The sequence below is a fragment of the Phalacrocorax aristotelis genome, chromosome 12, assembly GCF_949628215.1.
Source record: "Phalacrocorax aristotelis chromosome 12, bGulAri2.1, whole genome shotgun sequence".
Taxonomy (NCBI): Eukaryota; Metazoa; Chordata; class Aves; order Suliformes; family Phalacrocoracidae; genus Phalacrocorax; species Phalacrocorax aristotelis.
Window position 1 is genome coordinate 2,324,545 of NC_134287.1, and position 17,118 is coordinate 2,341,662.

The window sequence follows — 17,118 nt, forward strand, 5'->3', positions numbered from 1 at the left end:
GAACTCCATTTATGCTGAATCTAATTTTCAAATTCATGGTGCTTCCTGCTTTATCATATACGGATCTGATCACCTGAAGCCCAAACCACTCCTATCCTCGCTGCACTTGCAAGTTATGCCAAAATCGTTGTCTGTCGTCTCCGCAAGACTGGCTATGCCGGCGAAGAATATTCCCCTCAGCCGCAAACAACAGGCACGTTGGATGTGTGATTGTGAGAAGCCCTCCCTAAGCCAACACCTCCATTCTCACTGGAAGTGAGTCAAATTCTACCAAAGTTGACATCAACGCAAGCCTACAACAAGTCTGCTGACCCCTCTCAAGATCTGTACAGGTGCAAGGCAATACAAAATCTGGCTCCCAGGCTTTTTCATTAGCTGACGTTTACTCCTGAGCCATCAGTTCAACTTTATTAGCATATACTAATTCTGTAAGCAAATTTTTTATTACCACATCATTTATTATCACATCATTTGTGAGCTCCACCATTGTTTTAATCTCATCACTGCCTACTGATGAGAGACTTGGCATCTACAGAGCAGTGGTCCGCCCCACTCCTACAAGCAGCTAAACCTCAAATGCCATGTTTTGTCCTGTCAGGGGAATCAGTTTCATTACCCTCTGCTAATTCCTGGTTAGCATTTGTTGGCTAATTATTCTTAGACAGCTAACATGAAAGGTTGTTAGGGTCAACTGTACACACACACCACAACTGGTCTTAGACCCAGCAAGTTTATTTCCCCTGGGCTTCCATATGACCAAAATAATGTCAGCCAATGATCTCTGCTTGTAAAGCACCTTCCCCCACACCCAGGTCCCTACCCGCTCACTGCAGTCATCCAGTTCCTTTCACTGGTATCAGAAGTGGAGCTTCACCAGAACTGCAGTGGAAAATCGGACATGTTTTAGTTTCACCTTTCAACTGAAAGAAACGGAGGCGAGTAAGCGATGGCTGTGCGCGCACTGGCTGCAAAAGGCCTTTCCATTCATAGGCGTGCTACTCGCTCAACAATTTTTGTAAAGGAAGAGAAACCAAACAGAAACCTACACAGTTCCCACACACAAACACAGACGCACGCACACACATACACACACGCTTCTCTCCTCCAAACAGAAACCCATTCTTATGGACCAAATTATGCAGACCCTGTTTGAGTGACTAAAAAGAGCGAGGATAGGGTTGAGTGCATCCCAGTTCTCTTTCTGATCACAATAAAGTCACAGGACAGCAAAGTACTTGGACATAAGGATGTTCTTCTTGACCTGCAGGACATTTTAATGCATGCAGAAGTGCTTTGCCGGCTCAGGCCTACGTTAGGAACGGCTCCGAGGCCAGCTGGCACCCACGAGTGTGACTCCGCTACCTGCACCAATATACATGAGGTAAGAGCATAACTCAAGAGAGCAGAGCAGTGCAAAAGGAGAAAGAGGCTCTGTGGTTCTTCTGAGTTTATCTTTGACAGCCTCAGCTGCATACACACGGCATGTCACAGTGATCAGCATAGACCGATGAGAGCTTGGTGTGGTGTTCTGCAAGTGGGACTTCCACTGGAAACAGTAAGCCCAATTTCTATTTGTACCAGTGCAACTTTATATGCCTGTAAAAACTGCATGAAGAAGCCTCAAATATGGAGTAACTGCACCATACGGGTAGTGTTTTATCTTGGACTTAAGCGCCAATAACTACTGTGATGTGCTACACACCCACACCTACACACAGATGGAGAGGTAGGTGTATGCTGTGCCATAATGCAACATAAACATTATTTCTACAGCTATCCTAATAACACAGCCAGTGCCAAAGCGAACCAGCGTAGGGATTTGCAGCCACCCTCTCCAATACAATATGATAGGTAGTGGTGGAGGAAAAGCAAGCTCAGGTGTTATTTTGATTCACTAGGGAATGATCTGGGCACAACCCATGCAGGTATTGCTTAGTGAACACTATTCATGGGCTGTCCCACAGTCCCGCGTCATAAATTCCCACCTCTGTGTGGGTGCTCACATCACCTTCTCATGACACACAGAGCTGAGGTCTTGGATGAGCCGTCACAATGTTTGGGAAATCCTCTAGCCAAACACTCTACAAAACAGGGATAAAAGCTCATACTGACACATCACGCCACGCCTCTCACCCACAGGTAGACTGCAAGGTTACATATTAATGGGAGCTGGGCTGTCAAAAGACAGAGCTACTCAGAGGAATCCACGTTTTTGAATCACAAGAGGATCTAGTTCTGCTTGGCAGTAAGATCAAAAGGAAATTTTTCTAATTAAATAGCAATGGAATCAGTCCCTTAATGCTGCTGATAGAAATAACACGTGCTGTTTGATTATTACAGCATTCGTCCTTAAATTGCAAGTATATTTGTTCCATTTTGGACTATGCTTTCTGTAAATGAAAACGAAACACCCAGCCAAAATGTTTTTCTCAAAATTCCTCTGAACGTTGGACAAATCTGAACCCAGGTCTTGTTCAAAGTTTGTATTTCTAGAAGCGACACCTGGCCTTCAGCGGCTATCCTACGCAACCAAGTCTAAACATATGCAGAGATGGCAGGCTCAGAACTGATTTTCTCAGGAGAAGATGGTACTTCTATGCTAGAGTACCATTGCTAGATTATTGGCACGCAGTCTCACTTTACCTCATTATTGTTATTGCCTTCTTATAAACGTTCACAGAAATTCCACCTGCAGAACCAAAGGCAGAAAGTTATCTGTGCAATTCTTGTTCCATAGTAACATCTGGATGCAGTACCGTTGGGGAAAAGAAAGCAAATTCCTCACTGAACTATGTTTAACCAACTTGCAGGTGGCAGCTATCAAAACAACTGATGCACATGCACCGGCTAAAGTTATTAAGGGATGCTCTGACATACCAAGTCAGACAAATGCCATAGGTAAATAGATCTTCAAATGTATACTTACAAAAGCTGCTACTGTATCTAGATGATCATTTTCGTTTGTTTCTATACCCCATAGCTCTGAATCTATCCACTGAATGTTTACTCAGCACGTGTGGTATAAATATATTCATACACTAAAATTGACACTTGGCAATTTTTTTTTTTTTCTTTCTTTTTTTTGCTGACCAGCAACAAATTCTGATATCTTTAACTGTAAACCAATACTCAATAAATATGCCGTGTTCAGCAAAGAGACATGTTTTGTCGATGAGGGTTTTGCTGCACTCTAAGCCATGGGCTGGGGCGGGGGGCGTGAAGGAGGAGGTCCAGGAGGGGCTCGGGATGGGGGTGGTCCAGGAGGTGGCTGCCTGGAAGGGGGCTGCAGAGACACAGGGGGAGAAGGATTCCTTGGAGCATTGTTGAGAGGAACATCATCACGCCGCGGCAGCTTCGGTGGTGGGCTGTAAGGGGCAGAGGTTCCATCCGATTTCACCCGAGTGAAGTTTATGCATCTTCCCTAGAGGTAAACAAAAATTCATTATTCATAAAAAGCAGGTGTTTTCACTCATCAGTGGCTAGCCAAAGGGACTATAAGCAGAGGGGCCAGGCTGCACTTAGAGATCTTCATCCAGTATCATTCACTGGGTCTTAGACATGACATTCAGATGATGCTGTACTGAAGGTCAGCACTAGAAACCAATGCTTTTCTTGGCTTTCAGAGCTCCTGCCTACAGAGAACAGTCTAGGACTGGTTTATACCAAATGGGACCCCAGTGTGACTTCGCTCACACGTGCCCTCTGCTCTGCTCCTAGAGCTATGCAGAACACGCCTAAAGCCACAGCTCCACCAAAGTCATGCCTGCCGTGGTGAGATCTCTGACCGACAAACCTGTGCTTGAAAAAAAACTCATAGCAGAGACAGGATTATTCCAGAGGAACAACCTCAGCGAAGACTCCATCTGTAGCTTTCATTTTCACCGTGATGCTAACCTAGCTGGTGCCCGTGCTTTGAACACCACACTGGGATAGTACATCTATCTTCTGGGCTCCGAACGTAGACGTGGCCTCCCTCACAAACACCAACAAGGTGTGGGACTTGCACAAAGGGCTCTCCAATAAGTGTGTTTCCAGAATGGATACGGGATGCAGGCAGGCAGGACCTGATGGGAGAGCTGTGGGTGGGGATTTTCAAATAGGAGTAGCTTGGATTTGAACAAACAGCAGTCACTGGGGATGTCCTAGTCTGCTAGGGGCTACCTGCAAATACGGCAGGGTTTCTTTTAGCAAAAAAAGAAAGGTTTGCATAGGTTCCAGACCAATTCCAGACAGGAAGAGAGACAGACAGACCCCAAAGACCACCTAGCCTTCCCTGTGAGGAGCAGCCAGAGGCTCCTGAGCACATCAAAACCTTCAGTCAGACACCAAGATCTGTCTGCTGTATTTGATCCCCCCCACAACCCCTAAGTTTTGTTACAAAATGCCCCACTATTTCTGAAGAGGCCTCATGAAATCCTGCAGACACAATCTTGTGTGAGGAGATGCAACACTTGGCATCACTGTCTCCACCTTCTCACCTAGGGAGGTGGGAGGAGACGCTTATGCAAGAACCCAGCTGCCACAAGCTTGGCAGATGCCTGCCCCTGGAAGTCCAAAAGGCCTCTCGGCATCACGTACATAGGCTGGAGATGAAGCCTGCATATATATATACATAATATATATAATACAGAATATAATACAAATAATACATATATAATACAGAAGTGACACTGCCAACAGCCCAGTTACAGGAGCTGGAATGTGGTTTCCAAATAAGTAACCGTGGGCTGGAAAGTACCCACCCCATCAGTGATCAACCCCATTTGCCAGCATCTTTTCCTTCGTGCAGCACGCCTGTTTTGGTCCATGTAGCAATCACCCTAATGAAAATGGCCTCTACAATTTAGCACGGAGGGGAAGGTTACTTGTTTCTCTCATTCCAAGGCAAACACTAGCTGGGGAAAAGGAAGAAAACTGTCTTGTTTTGAAAATATTTGCCCCAGAAGGCACCTTCCCTCCATTGTTTTGAAAGACCCACAGGGCCACCGATGCCCAGCCAGAGGTTTAGGCTGTATGCTGGAATCAACAAACCAAATTCAGCTCAAGGTTATGCCAACATCCCCCAAGCAAAATTCAGGACAAGGACTCCAGGTTTAGCACAGCTTTTCTCAGAGCCAAGCAGCTGTAGATCATGATAACAGGGGAATACAAGAACCCACACCAGCGACAGACCGCTGCTAGCTCAGTGCTGCCCGGCATGAGGAAACTCTGAAGGTGTTGAGGGAATGGGCTGAGTTTCTGTGGCAACTCCACAAATCACAATTTCCCCTGGAATCCAGGCAAAAGCCATCACAGCTGAACCACAATTATCTGTTAAGTGACTTCCAATGCCTACACCTTCATTCGTGAAAACTATTCCTTTAAAAAGAAGGGAATCACTTAAGTCTATGGATTCTCTGAAGAAAGTCAAGCGGAGTAAGCTCCAGAGAGCTCAGAAAATTATTCAACAAAGGTACTAACGCCCAAAGGGCACCACCCTACTACTTGCTTGGCTTGGATGGCTCAGGGCTTCACGAGCTCAGCTGCAGACAAGGGTCGATTGAACGGGCATGTTGTTGCCTGTACGAGAGACATACTCAGTAGTTCTCAGTCCCAGCTTTCACCATCGCAAATTCACCAGTACACTTAAACAACAGCCTCAATAAGTAGGATAAAATACCTTTTCTAAAAAAAAGCAGGCTTCTCACAGCAGACTTTGGTTTTGAACCAGGTCCAGGGCAACACCGTTCTAGGGCCAGAGCCTCTGCACGGAGGTATCAAAAAGCAAAAGCGAAAGGTCTTGGTCACTTCTGCAACAAAGATAAACCACTGGATCAAAAAAACCCCAAGTCAGCGCTTTGCTCTACTCCATCAGAGAGCTCAAGCCCTCGCCAGCGCTGCAGCGCGCAGTCATCCTTGTCAGTTTACAACAGCCATTTGATTCTGCTGTGCTCTGTGGTACTCAGAGCCCGCTCGGAGAGTCAGCAATACTTACTGCTACGCAGTGAACGCTACAGATGTATTCGATAGCTGCACTGCTATCAATTAAGAAAACTTAACCTTGATATTCATAAAGTTATGGATTTAGAACAGCTAAATAATCACTCAGGACAGAAAAAAAAAAAAAAAAAAGGAAAAAAAAAAAAAGATGAAGGCAGGGGTGTTCCGCTGAGATGCAGCGTATGTGGAGGGAGAAAATTAACAGAACAACTTCCCTCACAGACTGCAAAGCTGCAAACCCAACGCCAGTGCTTTTGCCTACCACGCTCTCCTGCCCCTCTGTTGTGTCTCCCTCCCAAACATCAATTCCAAATATATTCATAGTCTATAATCAAAGGGGATCCCATAAATCTGTTTGCATTACTTTCACTTCAGTTAAAGTGATAGGCGACGTCAAACTGCTGCCAGTTTCTGCCACACTCACTGATTTGTCAGACAGATGGGTAATTTAAAGGCCACGCACCGCATTGTGTCATGAAAAATACGGTTGGGTTGGGAGAGTCTGACAGACAGAGGCTTGGATGATCGATGTATGTATTGTGACACTTCCTCACAAAAGATTATTGGTGTTAGCCTACAATCTCATATATCAAAGGCTTCTGGTGAATACTGGAGCAAATCCTCCCGAGCACTTCAAGCAGCCATTGATAAAATGAGGCCAAACTCCTAGCCAGTGTTAGGATTAACAGCTGAAAGGGAAAGGGAGGAACAAATAATAATAAATCATAGTTTGCATTATCAAGTGTATTTCATCAAAGGATTTCTAGGTTGAAGAATTAAGCTCTCCACTCATCACACTTGCCTAATAAAAGAGTGCCACAGCTATTCTACCTAACATGCACATCCCTCTGGAATCAGTTCAGAAGAAAATCCATTATGTTTCTCAAATAAACATGCTAACCACAGGATTTTTAATATGCTGTGTTTGAAAGGATTATGTAATTTCCTCTCCAAAGCCGTACGAAGGCTTTTAAACCACAGAGAATATGGACAGAAATCAGATATCCGACACACTCACCTACGCTCTCGCTGCACGGGGGATTAACAGGGGTGAAGAGCCACCACCGCTGTAGTAGCGGCAGCGGTATTTTTTTCCCAGAAGCAGGGTATACGCTAAGTGTTTTAGGGAAGGTGTCAGAGTTGCAAGGTGCGGCGATACTACGATGATCTCAGGCACAACTGCTGCCGGCAGCCGCTTTATTGTTTTCTAGGAAGCAGATGAACGGCGTAAATCCAGTTCTGCCCAGTTTCAGCCCCACTCCCGGTACAGCATCCCTCGGACGGTGCGACCCGCACCGCGTACTGGCATTCAGGCACCAACTGAAGGTCAGCACTGCACCATATGGAGTTACGCCCTTACTTCAGCTCACAGCTGCACAGTCTTCCTAAGGCACAATTATTTTGCCTCCCCATATGTCCGTCCACTTGTTAGGCTCTTGCTATGCTGCTTGCCAAATTGCCTTTTCAAAAAGTACAAATACTGAAGCAGCGGGATCTGCCCTTGCTCCGACTCCAGCCTTTATCCCAGTGTAACAATCACATGTGCAATTCAGGCACTTTGTACTTTCAGCCAATGCCTCCTCGACCACCTAGGATGTGTTTTTGTGTGTGGTTTAAGTGGGGGAAGGAAGGGAGGAACCTCTTGAAAGCCACCGCGTCTTGTTTCTGGGCTACTTTCATTATAGTGCACTCGTTCCCCCCAAATCTTTAGCTACTACTCAGCAAGTTTTCAATGGAAAGGAACAACTGTTAAAAGGATCCAGGCAATTCAAAGGGTGCCACGGGCAATCTCTTCACCCATGACACTAAGAGCACTTGAGCAAAAAGGCTTTTAAAAATCTGCCCCATCTGCCAGTAGCTGCCCCTTTTCTCTGTCCACTTTAATACACGCATTGGTGTTTATTTAACAAAACTCAAATCCAGTTCATGCACGCCAGTGCATGCCAGAGTGTTTGTGTACGCAAAAGTATGTCTGTTTCTTATTTTTAGCTACATTAGTTGACATAATAAAAGATATCCTTCCTGTTATAAATTTTGCTTGAGTTTTCATTCACTCTTAGTTTTGCTTATGGAATCTCAGTGCTGCAATTCTGACTAGCGGCGGGGGGGGGTGTCTGAGGAAGCGTTGGCTTCACTTAAATGTTTACTGAAATTTTTTGGCCTTTGACTTTGTAAGAATATGAACCTTGGCTTTAAATTTTAGAATGGATTAATATAAAAATCATGCCTGCAAAAGTTTGAGCATAGCAATCCAAAACACTGGACCACCAAATGAAAAAAAAATAAAGTAGCTCCCAATCAAAATGATTACGTTTAGGATGAACATCATTTCCTTAGGCTCAAATAAGTAGTCACCTTTCCCACCAGTTTTCTTTACGGATGTCACTGGGATGACTCTGCCAGCCTGCTTAGACATGGGTCGTCAGCATGTAGCTTCACTTCCCAGACAAGTATTGATAGTTCAGTGTAAAAGTAGAGCTCTAAAACTCAAAAGAACAGACTCAGGTTATTATGCTACCTACAAAACCACAAGAGCGAGCACCTACAAAGAGCCAGAATCACTTTAGCTAAGTGGAGGTTTTGATCCACACACCCAGAAACCGATGGGATACATACACCAGTGTGTACAGAGATATACACGTCAGCGACTTCTGCAGAAGCTGAATCTTGGCAGAATTAGAGGACAGGGATTATCTGTCCGGATAAAGAATGAAAGCTCTCTAGCAAAAACACCTCTGGTGAGTATCCTAAAGCAGCAACAGTATGGGAAACTTGCTTAGCAAATGTATTTATGAATGGGGTAGATTATGGATACGGTAATTTTATAGAGGAAGAGCTGAACCGCGGTGGTACCGAGTTCCCACTGTTTGAGCTCCCCGGGCAAGCGTCAGGATTAGCAGCTGGCCCCTCAGAAGCCAGGATCTATGCACATCAGCCTTTGCCAAAAGCTTCCGCACACTGCGCTGCTTCATGCTGACTGTGCGCTCAACGTGTCACGGCTCATTAAAACCTTCACGGATTTCCTGGGAATTGCACTGATTACCCTGCAGCATACAGGCTAGAAATCAGTGAGCCACTGAAACAGTTTGTCACATAAAACCTAAGCCTGCCTGGTTTCCAGGCATATTCAAGTAACCCTTACTAACTCCTGCTCTTACATTTGGGACTTAGATATTATTTTCGTGTTGAAAAATGAAGTATTGGAAATGTCAGAAATTCCTGTATCAGCAGTTTGGTAGCTGACCATGTTTTCAGGTCAATAAATATATAGTTTCTAATTATTTTCTCATTATATTATTTAACAATTAAATTTTAATAATCACAATTATACTGTGGTTATTGCATTAATCATTAACAATCAGTTTATTAACTTGTAATTAATTTTGATAGGGAGCCATTTAAAGTTATTAGGTCTCAAAACAAAATATTAAGTATCATCAATGTAAAATATTTGTTTGCACGAGAATCTGACTCTTTAAATATCTTCCAGTTTAATAAGTCCTCTCTTGTCAATAACAATTTTCTGGCGATCTATTTGGCAGCTCAGCAGCGATGCCTAAAACAATAGTAATCCAAAACTATGAAGAGAGAAGAGAAAATGGGGTTGACTGGAGAGAGGGGGATTTTAAAATTAAAGTCTAGTAAAGTGACACTGTCCAACAATGAGAATATGATTATTATTTTCTTTAGCGCTGCTTTTAAAAAGGAGCTTCAGTTCAGCCCATCCTTTATCCAGTGCATTAGCTGGCCTCTTTATAAGTAAATCCATATCGGTTCTGCTCCCTCCTTCTGTGATGGAGTTAGCGGAGGGGAAGGAAATCACTGCATTGTAGACTGTGAATCACTGATACGGTAAACAACGAGGACCCTATAGCAGCCTTAGGTACATCAGCTCAATTAAAACTGAAAATTACAAACCGTGCAAATGCACAAGGATGATCCAAGCAGCAGCAGCAGCAAACTCTTGTTTACAGCACAGAATGAGCAAGGCGGTGCTGCCAAGAGGTGTAACCTTACTCAACGTGCTTCACTCCGCAAAAGGAATTAGGCTGAGCTTTACGATGTGGGAGTTAACACAACTTTAAAAGAGGACACACGTCCTCACCCAGGAAGGGGCAATGATACTTAAAAGCAGCCGAGGCGTGCACGGATCCTTGGCACAGTCCACAAAGACACTCTTATAAGCGAGTTTTGTGCCTTTCCTCTTACTTTTTAGCAACCAAACTAAACCCGCCACAAGCCCCAGTCGCTGGCTCTCTGGTGCAGCACCAGGAAGACCCAGCACAGAAAGTCAATCCCTGCTTCAGACGCTCGGATGCCCGAGTCACAGATGAGAAGCCAGCTGCATAGGGGCCGGCAGCAGGGCACACGGTCACAGCGAGACACAGCTAAGCAATGCCTTGGTCTACTGGTACATTCAGGGTAAAAACCTCTTGGCTTAGCTGATGCCTGGCCCAGAAAGCCCAGGCGAGAGCCGAGATGCCTGAGCCCCTCTCACAGAGGCAACAGGGAACCAGCCGTGTTTTGTAAAGGCGCTGGGAGAAGAAATCCTTCAGAGGCCCAGTACCCTCTCAGACACCCTGGCTGTGGGAGCCAAATAGCTGAGAGAGTAGGATTTATGGGGTAGGGAAGGGAGGAGAGGGCACTGGAGCTCTTTTTTTTGCTACCAAGTGTGTGATAACCCTGTCCAGGGGATCCCCCGGGGGCCGAGGGAGGTAGGTTGCCAGGGCAAACCCACAAACAGGCCCACGGCATGCACTGCACACAACAGTGGTGATAAAAAATCATCTTTCGGTTCACTTGCTGGCCAAGTGAAAAGTCAACAACAACCAAAAGCCTTCATTTTTCAGGTGAAAGAAATATATCAAAATAAGTTTCACTTGGGCTTGGAACACATACATTGTTCAGTTCAAAACATCTTTTCTTTGAGTTTTGGACAAAAGAGGTGTTTCAAAACAAAAATTGAAAATAGTGAGACTTTTTGAAGGGTATTTTTTCCACTTCAGTTAATTCTACTAACATGCAAAAATATTTACAGACCATCTAAAGAAACAGATTTTAGCCAGAAACAGAGTCATGTGGAAAATTGTGTTCAGATCTACCAGGGGATTAAGACACAGATAGGAACTGTTCTGCAGTAAGATTAATAGTTGCAGTATCCCAGGCTACTGTAGCTTCTTTAACCAGAATACCCAGAGTTGAATACAGTCAGGTACTGATAGGTTCCCGAGACACCCACGTCTGCAGACACCGCTCCCCAGTTCACAGTCCCAGCTGTGCATGGCACTGCTTGAAACCAGGGATGGGCCTCCTGGGAGCAGCCAACTCAGCCTGAAGACCAGCGCAGGACCACGCTGAAGAGAAGCGAGCTACTTCCAACTTACCCCTGGAGTAACCAGCCAATATTGTGGAATCTGAGCGAGGAATAGCTCACCCAGGGAAACTGGCCTTTTAAGCTAGGACAAGGAGCCTTCAGCAAAAGAAACTTTGCGCTGAACATGCTTCCACCATCCAGGTCTCATATGCCTGATACCACTTTTCCAGCTTAGGCACACAAGGAAAGCGATGTGGAGCAGGTGGCATGGAAAATCCACCCCAGTATTGAAGACAGGGCTATTCAAGTAACTTGTATCACACTCCACTCAGCAGGGAGCTGCATGTTGTTTCCAGCCTTGCCTTAGCAGGAAAATGCTGCAACAGGCTACAGATACCTCCTGAAAGAATGGCCAGAGTCACAAGATATCTCGCAGGAATGCACAAAACATCACATGTCTTGGACCTTGCAGAGGTTGTGGCTGAAGTAACATGCAGTGCCGATCCGTAACAAAGCCTGTTGATTCTGAGCCCTAAAAAAGCCCAAGTGGCAAAGGGAACAGAAAAGGGTAACACTGGGCATAATCAAAGTTAAGGCTATCAGGCATACTTCGTGATCAGTATCGATCTCAAGGAACAGTCATGCCAGACCAAATCCCACCCAAACCTGAGAGAAATATCTTAACCTATACCTGCACTCACTATGCATGATTTACTGCCTTCCTCTTTTCTGAGAGCTTTTATGGATGAGGGTCCCAGAGTGGAAGAAGTGAGGAGAGCCACTGTCACATCATATCATCTACCCAAGGTTATGCAGCGGCTTCAGGGGGATAAAAATGGTATTTACAAGTTCAGGACTCGTGACTCACATCCCTTGTTTTAACCACAGCACCAACAACTTCCACACTTGAATGCTGGCCAGACTAGAATGTGGTTCAAGAGAAAAACAACAGTGGTTGGTTTGCAAAAGATTTTTCTCTTTCCTTTGGCATTTTCAGGGAAAAGAAGATTGTGTTTGTCCATCACCTAGAATGGGGAGGGTTTGGAGCATAGCAACGAGAGCAACAAACATTTGCTGGGTGCAACAGGCTCAGCCTTGAGGTATTGGCAGCCTGCTGACAGGAGCAAATTAGGCCACAAAGGACCATAACTGGTCTTGCTCAAACTGTAATTAAGTGTTATTGTGCTTTCCAGGGTGAATTATTTGATTGTCTCTTCAGGAGCAAGCTGGGATTATGGTGTGCACAGAGGAAGAGCACAACGCTCTTTACCCGCCTAGGGTATAGGATAATGCTGGAGACTCAGAGAGAATTTCTGGTGAAAATGGTTATTCTTTTCCCTTGCTTCAGCTAAAAATGTAAGATCCTGGCCCACCACACAGACAAGCTGTCTCTTTGTTTAGAGTCTGGAAACAGCTACAAGTATCCCCAACTCATCTCTGCGTAACTGGCCCTTAAACCGCCCTGCTGCTACCTAGAGCAAGTAGGGGGTAAACCCACAGTTCCCAGGTTCCTCTGCGCTTATCTCACAAGGATTTTCCTCCCATGGGATGAGGCTCATACATTCATTAACAGTGCTGGCATATTTACAAAGCACAGCAAACCTCTCCTCCCCCAAAAACTCCTACGTTAAGTTGGATGGAAGAACTCCTTGGGACCTTATTATTTCTAGGAATGAACACACCAGGGGAGCAACTCCAGTACCAAAGTCCTGACGTGGAAGTCTCCTTCCCATTTCAGGTATACTATAGAGACCTAACACTCTATGCACATATATCCCTGCCATGATTCCCCTACGCAGCTTGACCAGTCTATCGAGTACCAGCTCTGTATTTTGAAGTTACTCTTTTCCATGAGCACCCCATTGCCACCTCTCTCATACAGATTTTGTTATACACCCTGGCGTCAACTTACCAGAGACTGCCTGTCCCCCAGCAGTACAAAAAACCCAGGCACACCTCCTCTCATTTTTCAAAGCTCTGCTACCTGGCCGTTAGCACTGCAAGAAGGGACACTGCTCTTGGTAGGCTTCGCTTCAAAGTTTCAGTATAACCACACCTTAAAATTCTCAGCCAGTGAGGACTGAGGCATCTACTTGGGTAATTACGTTCCCTAGAAGAAACCCAAAAAGGAGCGGAAAAGAAGGAATGTGTTCACATGCCAAAAAAAAAAAAGGCTGCAGAAACCACCAGTGTTCCTGCAAAGAGCGCAACGTGTTTGCAGTCTTGTTCCAGGAACAGTTCCTATCTGAGATTTGTCTTCAAAGCAAGATTAAATTAAGATTAAGACTTAATAGACACAGCTCGTAAGCTCTTCAGGTTGTGTAGTATCTTTGTATTACTCGTACAGTGGCAGACATAGTGATTTGGGTTTTCTTCTGGTACCACGACATGAACCACAGTAGTTTGTACAAGAACAGAGGCATCCAGAAATACAGCTGCTCTGCAGAAAATAATGATGCAAAATCTTTTGATTTTTAGTTATCACTCTGTACAATAACTGTAATATGAATAATAGTATTAACATATTATCTTACACAGTGCTTTTTAATTCTAGAGCTCAAATACTTTCAGAGGAAGGTCACAGCATTACTCATTCTGCATATGGGGAAACAGATTCCTACACAGTTACTAGAAGTACGTAAGCAGAGAGCTAAGGCAGGCGGGATGGGCTGATTTCTGGACTGTTACTCAACTCAGAAGATGAGGGATGCACAGCTCCCAGCAATCCAACTGAAACAAGGCGACATGGGGTTCAGCATTGATCCAGGGGTGCTGCCAGGAAACAAACACACATATTGGCCGCAGCATATCTGTTCATTTGCGTGTGCGAATCATGGATCTGTACATGCAGTCCTAGTAAGACACTGCACGTGCATTTGTGCACTTGTCTTCTCAAGAAAGATGTACCTTCAGTTGTGGGCTTCCTCCTAAGCCCTAAGATAGTCACCTGACTCCAAGCCAGGCCTGCATAGCTTAGACGCACTGTACTCTTAATACGATTGTGGAGCATCAACAAAGTGCTGCCTGGAAAACTGATAACACCACAAAAGAGCCTATTATCCCAAGGCAGATGTATCAGACTTGCAGGTAACAAGGGACTAAGTCACCAGTTCTTATCCCAAAGTCACGTTCTCTATAAAAAAAAAAAAAAAAGAGAATCAGACCTGATGAACCTGTTCCTTTACCATAAATGTCAAAGAAATATCAGTGGCACACAGCCTTTAAGGGTTGCAGAAGAGCTCCCTGTCTACCTAACAGAGTCCATCTATGAAGTGCTCAAAGTGCTGTCAGGAACACTAACCTCCTCATCCTCCCAGAATTCACTGTTCATCTCATTTTTCACTGCGGAACTACAGTACAACAGAAGTGAAGTAATTTACATCATCTACAGCCAGGGTCTCCGAAGTCACATCTCAGTGTCTTAACCACAAGGCCAATCCCCCTTCAACCTGTTGTGTGCGAAGTGCCACCGGCCGTGGGATCTCACCCATCCTTCAGTGGTTGTTGCTACTGAGCGTGTCTCTGCCTCCCAAAGGTGTGGAGGGACTGCTGCTTCCACCCGAGGGCAGGCAGCATCTATCCCCAAAGCCTATTTGTGAATTTTCCCTCCACCTCAGAAATAACACGAACCTGGCAAAAGTGAGAGGTAATGCCAGTATGTGGGCTTCTTGCAGGACAGGAAAGTCATTAGCCACTGAGTACTTGCTTCCAGCCGCAGAGCTCGGCACGTCCTGGGAACTGCACGTCAGGACATTGCTCCCGCACCAGGCAGCTTTCTTCCCCCATGCCATGCCTGCTACAGCAGGAATGAACCTTACAGACACTGGCGTCCTTCGCAAAAAGACAAAAAGAAGTAAAATGGGAACTACATGCACCACGTTTTTATTGAAAGTGACAAAGTGGGATCACCTACTGTGGCAGGCAATATCCCCGTCTTTAATTTTGCACCAGCTTATGAAGGTAATTGGCTCCAGAAAGGTTAAGCAAAGGGAGAAAAGCCCCGGAATCAGGCACCAGTAGCTGATAAATACAGCCTGAAGGAGCTCAGTGTTGCTTTTCCAGCACCCCCTGTAGCTCCGCCTATTACTTGGGTGATTACAAGACATCTCCGAGCAAGCGGCAGAGAAGCCTATTAAAGGCCATTACTCGGCCTTGAAAAGTAATTAGAATGAGCTCCGAATAGCACCGGTACATGGGCAGCTACCGTGGAATACGGCAGACAGGTGCTGCCGTCCCCGTGGGCTGCATTCAAACTGCTGACCACCTGCAGGTAGCAGCCAGAAAGTAATTACTAGTCATTAATAATCCATAGGCTTGGTGTCCCACCATTCATCTGAGGCATCTCAAGTGCCTGAAAGGACTTAGCTAAACCTCACAGCTGTACGGAAGGTAAATACTGTGTTCTCATGATTATTTTGCAGTTGGAAAAACTAAGGTACATAGATACCATGGTCAGCATTACAAGGAATCTCTCAAAATTTGAGGGTAATCAGACTTTCTAAGCTTTAACAAACCTATCCGCTTAAGAGCGATCACTTTGAAAGAGACACACAGAAAAAGGAACCCAAATATTCTTGTTATCATTTCAGAGGCTCATGTTTAAAATCCCAGCTGCTGTGCTTTGTTCAAAGTCACAGTCACTCAACGGTGAGAACGTGAAAGGACTCTGAAGTCCTGGCTTAAAATATGACCAGCAGCTCATAGTTTGTAAAGTTTTTGGCTGCACACCGGCCTTTTTACCTTCAGTTTTATGGAATGAAGAAGGAAAAAAGGCTTTCAGATTTTTGTACAACAGCCTGCTTCTAGTCCCCTTCTCCAGGAAAGGGCTTTGCATGTGCAAACCGCAGGGTAGTACTAGTAAAGCATTGTTTTTTTTTCTAAGTCAAGTCCCAGGAGTGTACAAGGGTGATGGTGACAGCAAAATCCAGTCTAAGCTCTCACTCTCTGTTGCAGGTAATTTTCAGTGAAAAAATGAGATCACTTTCTAAAGCTTTAAAGTAAACAAGCGCAATTCTGCCTGGGGGAAAAATGTCCTTTTTTTCAGCTGAGGTTTTCGGTAAACCGAACCTCTGAGAATTTCCTGTGACAGTGTGTGCTGAAATGCAAAACCGAATGGATTTGCTGAAAGCAGCAACTAAGCAGACCATTTGAAAGAAGCATCTCACCTTCCTTCCTCTGCACATATTGGGGCTTTTAATGGTTAGTTGCTGGCATTGGTAACAGCCATAGCCATACTTTCGGTCTGTGAGGCCAAGGGGGAAGAGCCTGAGAGTTCCCTTTGGCAGAGAATACTGACAACCTGCCCCACCAGCTGCCATGGTTTCTATAAGATGCTTCAAGATAGCCAGACGTTAATATTTCCCAAACTCTAATCTTCATAGCAGCCGCCTACAAGCTCAGAAGGACACCAACACAGTGATGGGGAAGTCCTCAAGACAGCCCAAGTTATCTCGAGCAACACGTAGCTCGCAGGCCATGTGGCTACTCTGGCATGCTCCCTTGTTGCTAGATGAGCAGTGTCCCCACCTCAGAGCTGTCAATCCCTTCCTTGGGCTAAAAAAGCGACTGCTGGTCCTCTGAGCCCCAGCTTTCTGGGGGAGGAAGGCAGGAATAGCAGCCTGGCACTAAGGGATCCATCACTGCAGCAGTAGCACAAATGCCTCTGAAGGCTTCACCTTTGTACGTTACTGGAAGGAAGAAAGCCCAGCAATCCGCAGCAGAGACACAGCCCTTCTTCATCTCTTCGCTCCTCTGCTGATGCTGTCCAAGAGCTCAGCAAAAAGCCACCCACAAACAGCAGCCTATCTGCTAATCATAGAATCATA

At 45.2% G+C, this 17,118-nt stretch overlaps 1 protein-coding gene across 2 annotated transcripts in view; it reads right to left on the bottom strand.

Moving 5' to 3' along the window:
* Positions 1-2,954: 2,954 nt before the first annotated feature.
* Positions 2,955-17,118, bottom strand: part of ANTXRL (ANTXR like) — a 58,359-nt gene continuing 44,195 nt past the window's right edge. Inside the window, exon 18 of one of the 2 annotated variants that reach the window (XM_075107269.1) lies at positions 2,955-3,421. In XM_075107269.1, the coding sequence (XP_074963370.1) occupies positions 3,191-3,421 (231 nt within the window). In that variant the 3' untranslated portion in view covers positions 2,955-3,190. Of the gene's footprint in view, positions 3,422-13,598; positions 14,427-17,118 lie in introns of those variants that run through there. The other variant, XM_075107270.1, reaches the window with a different exon arrangement.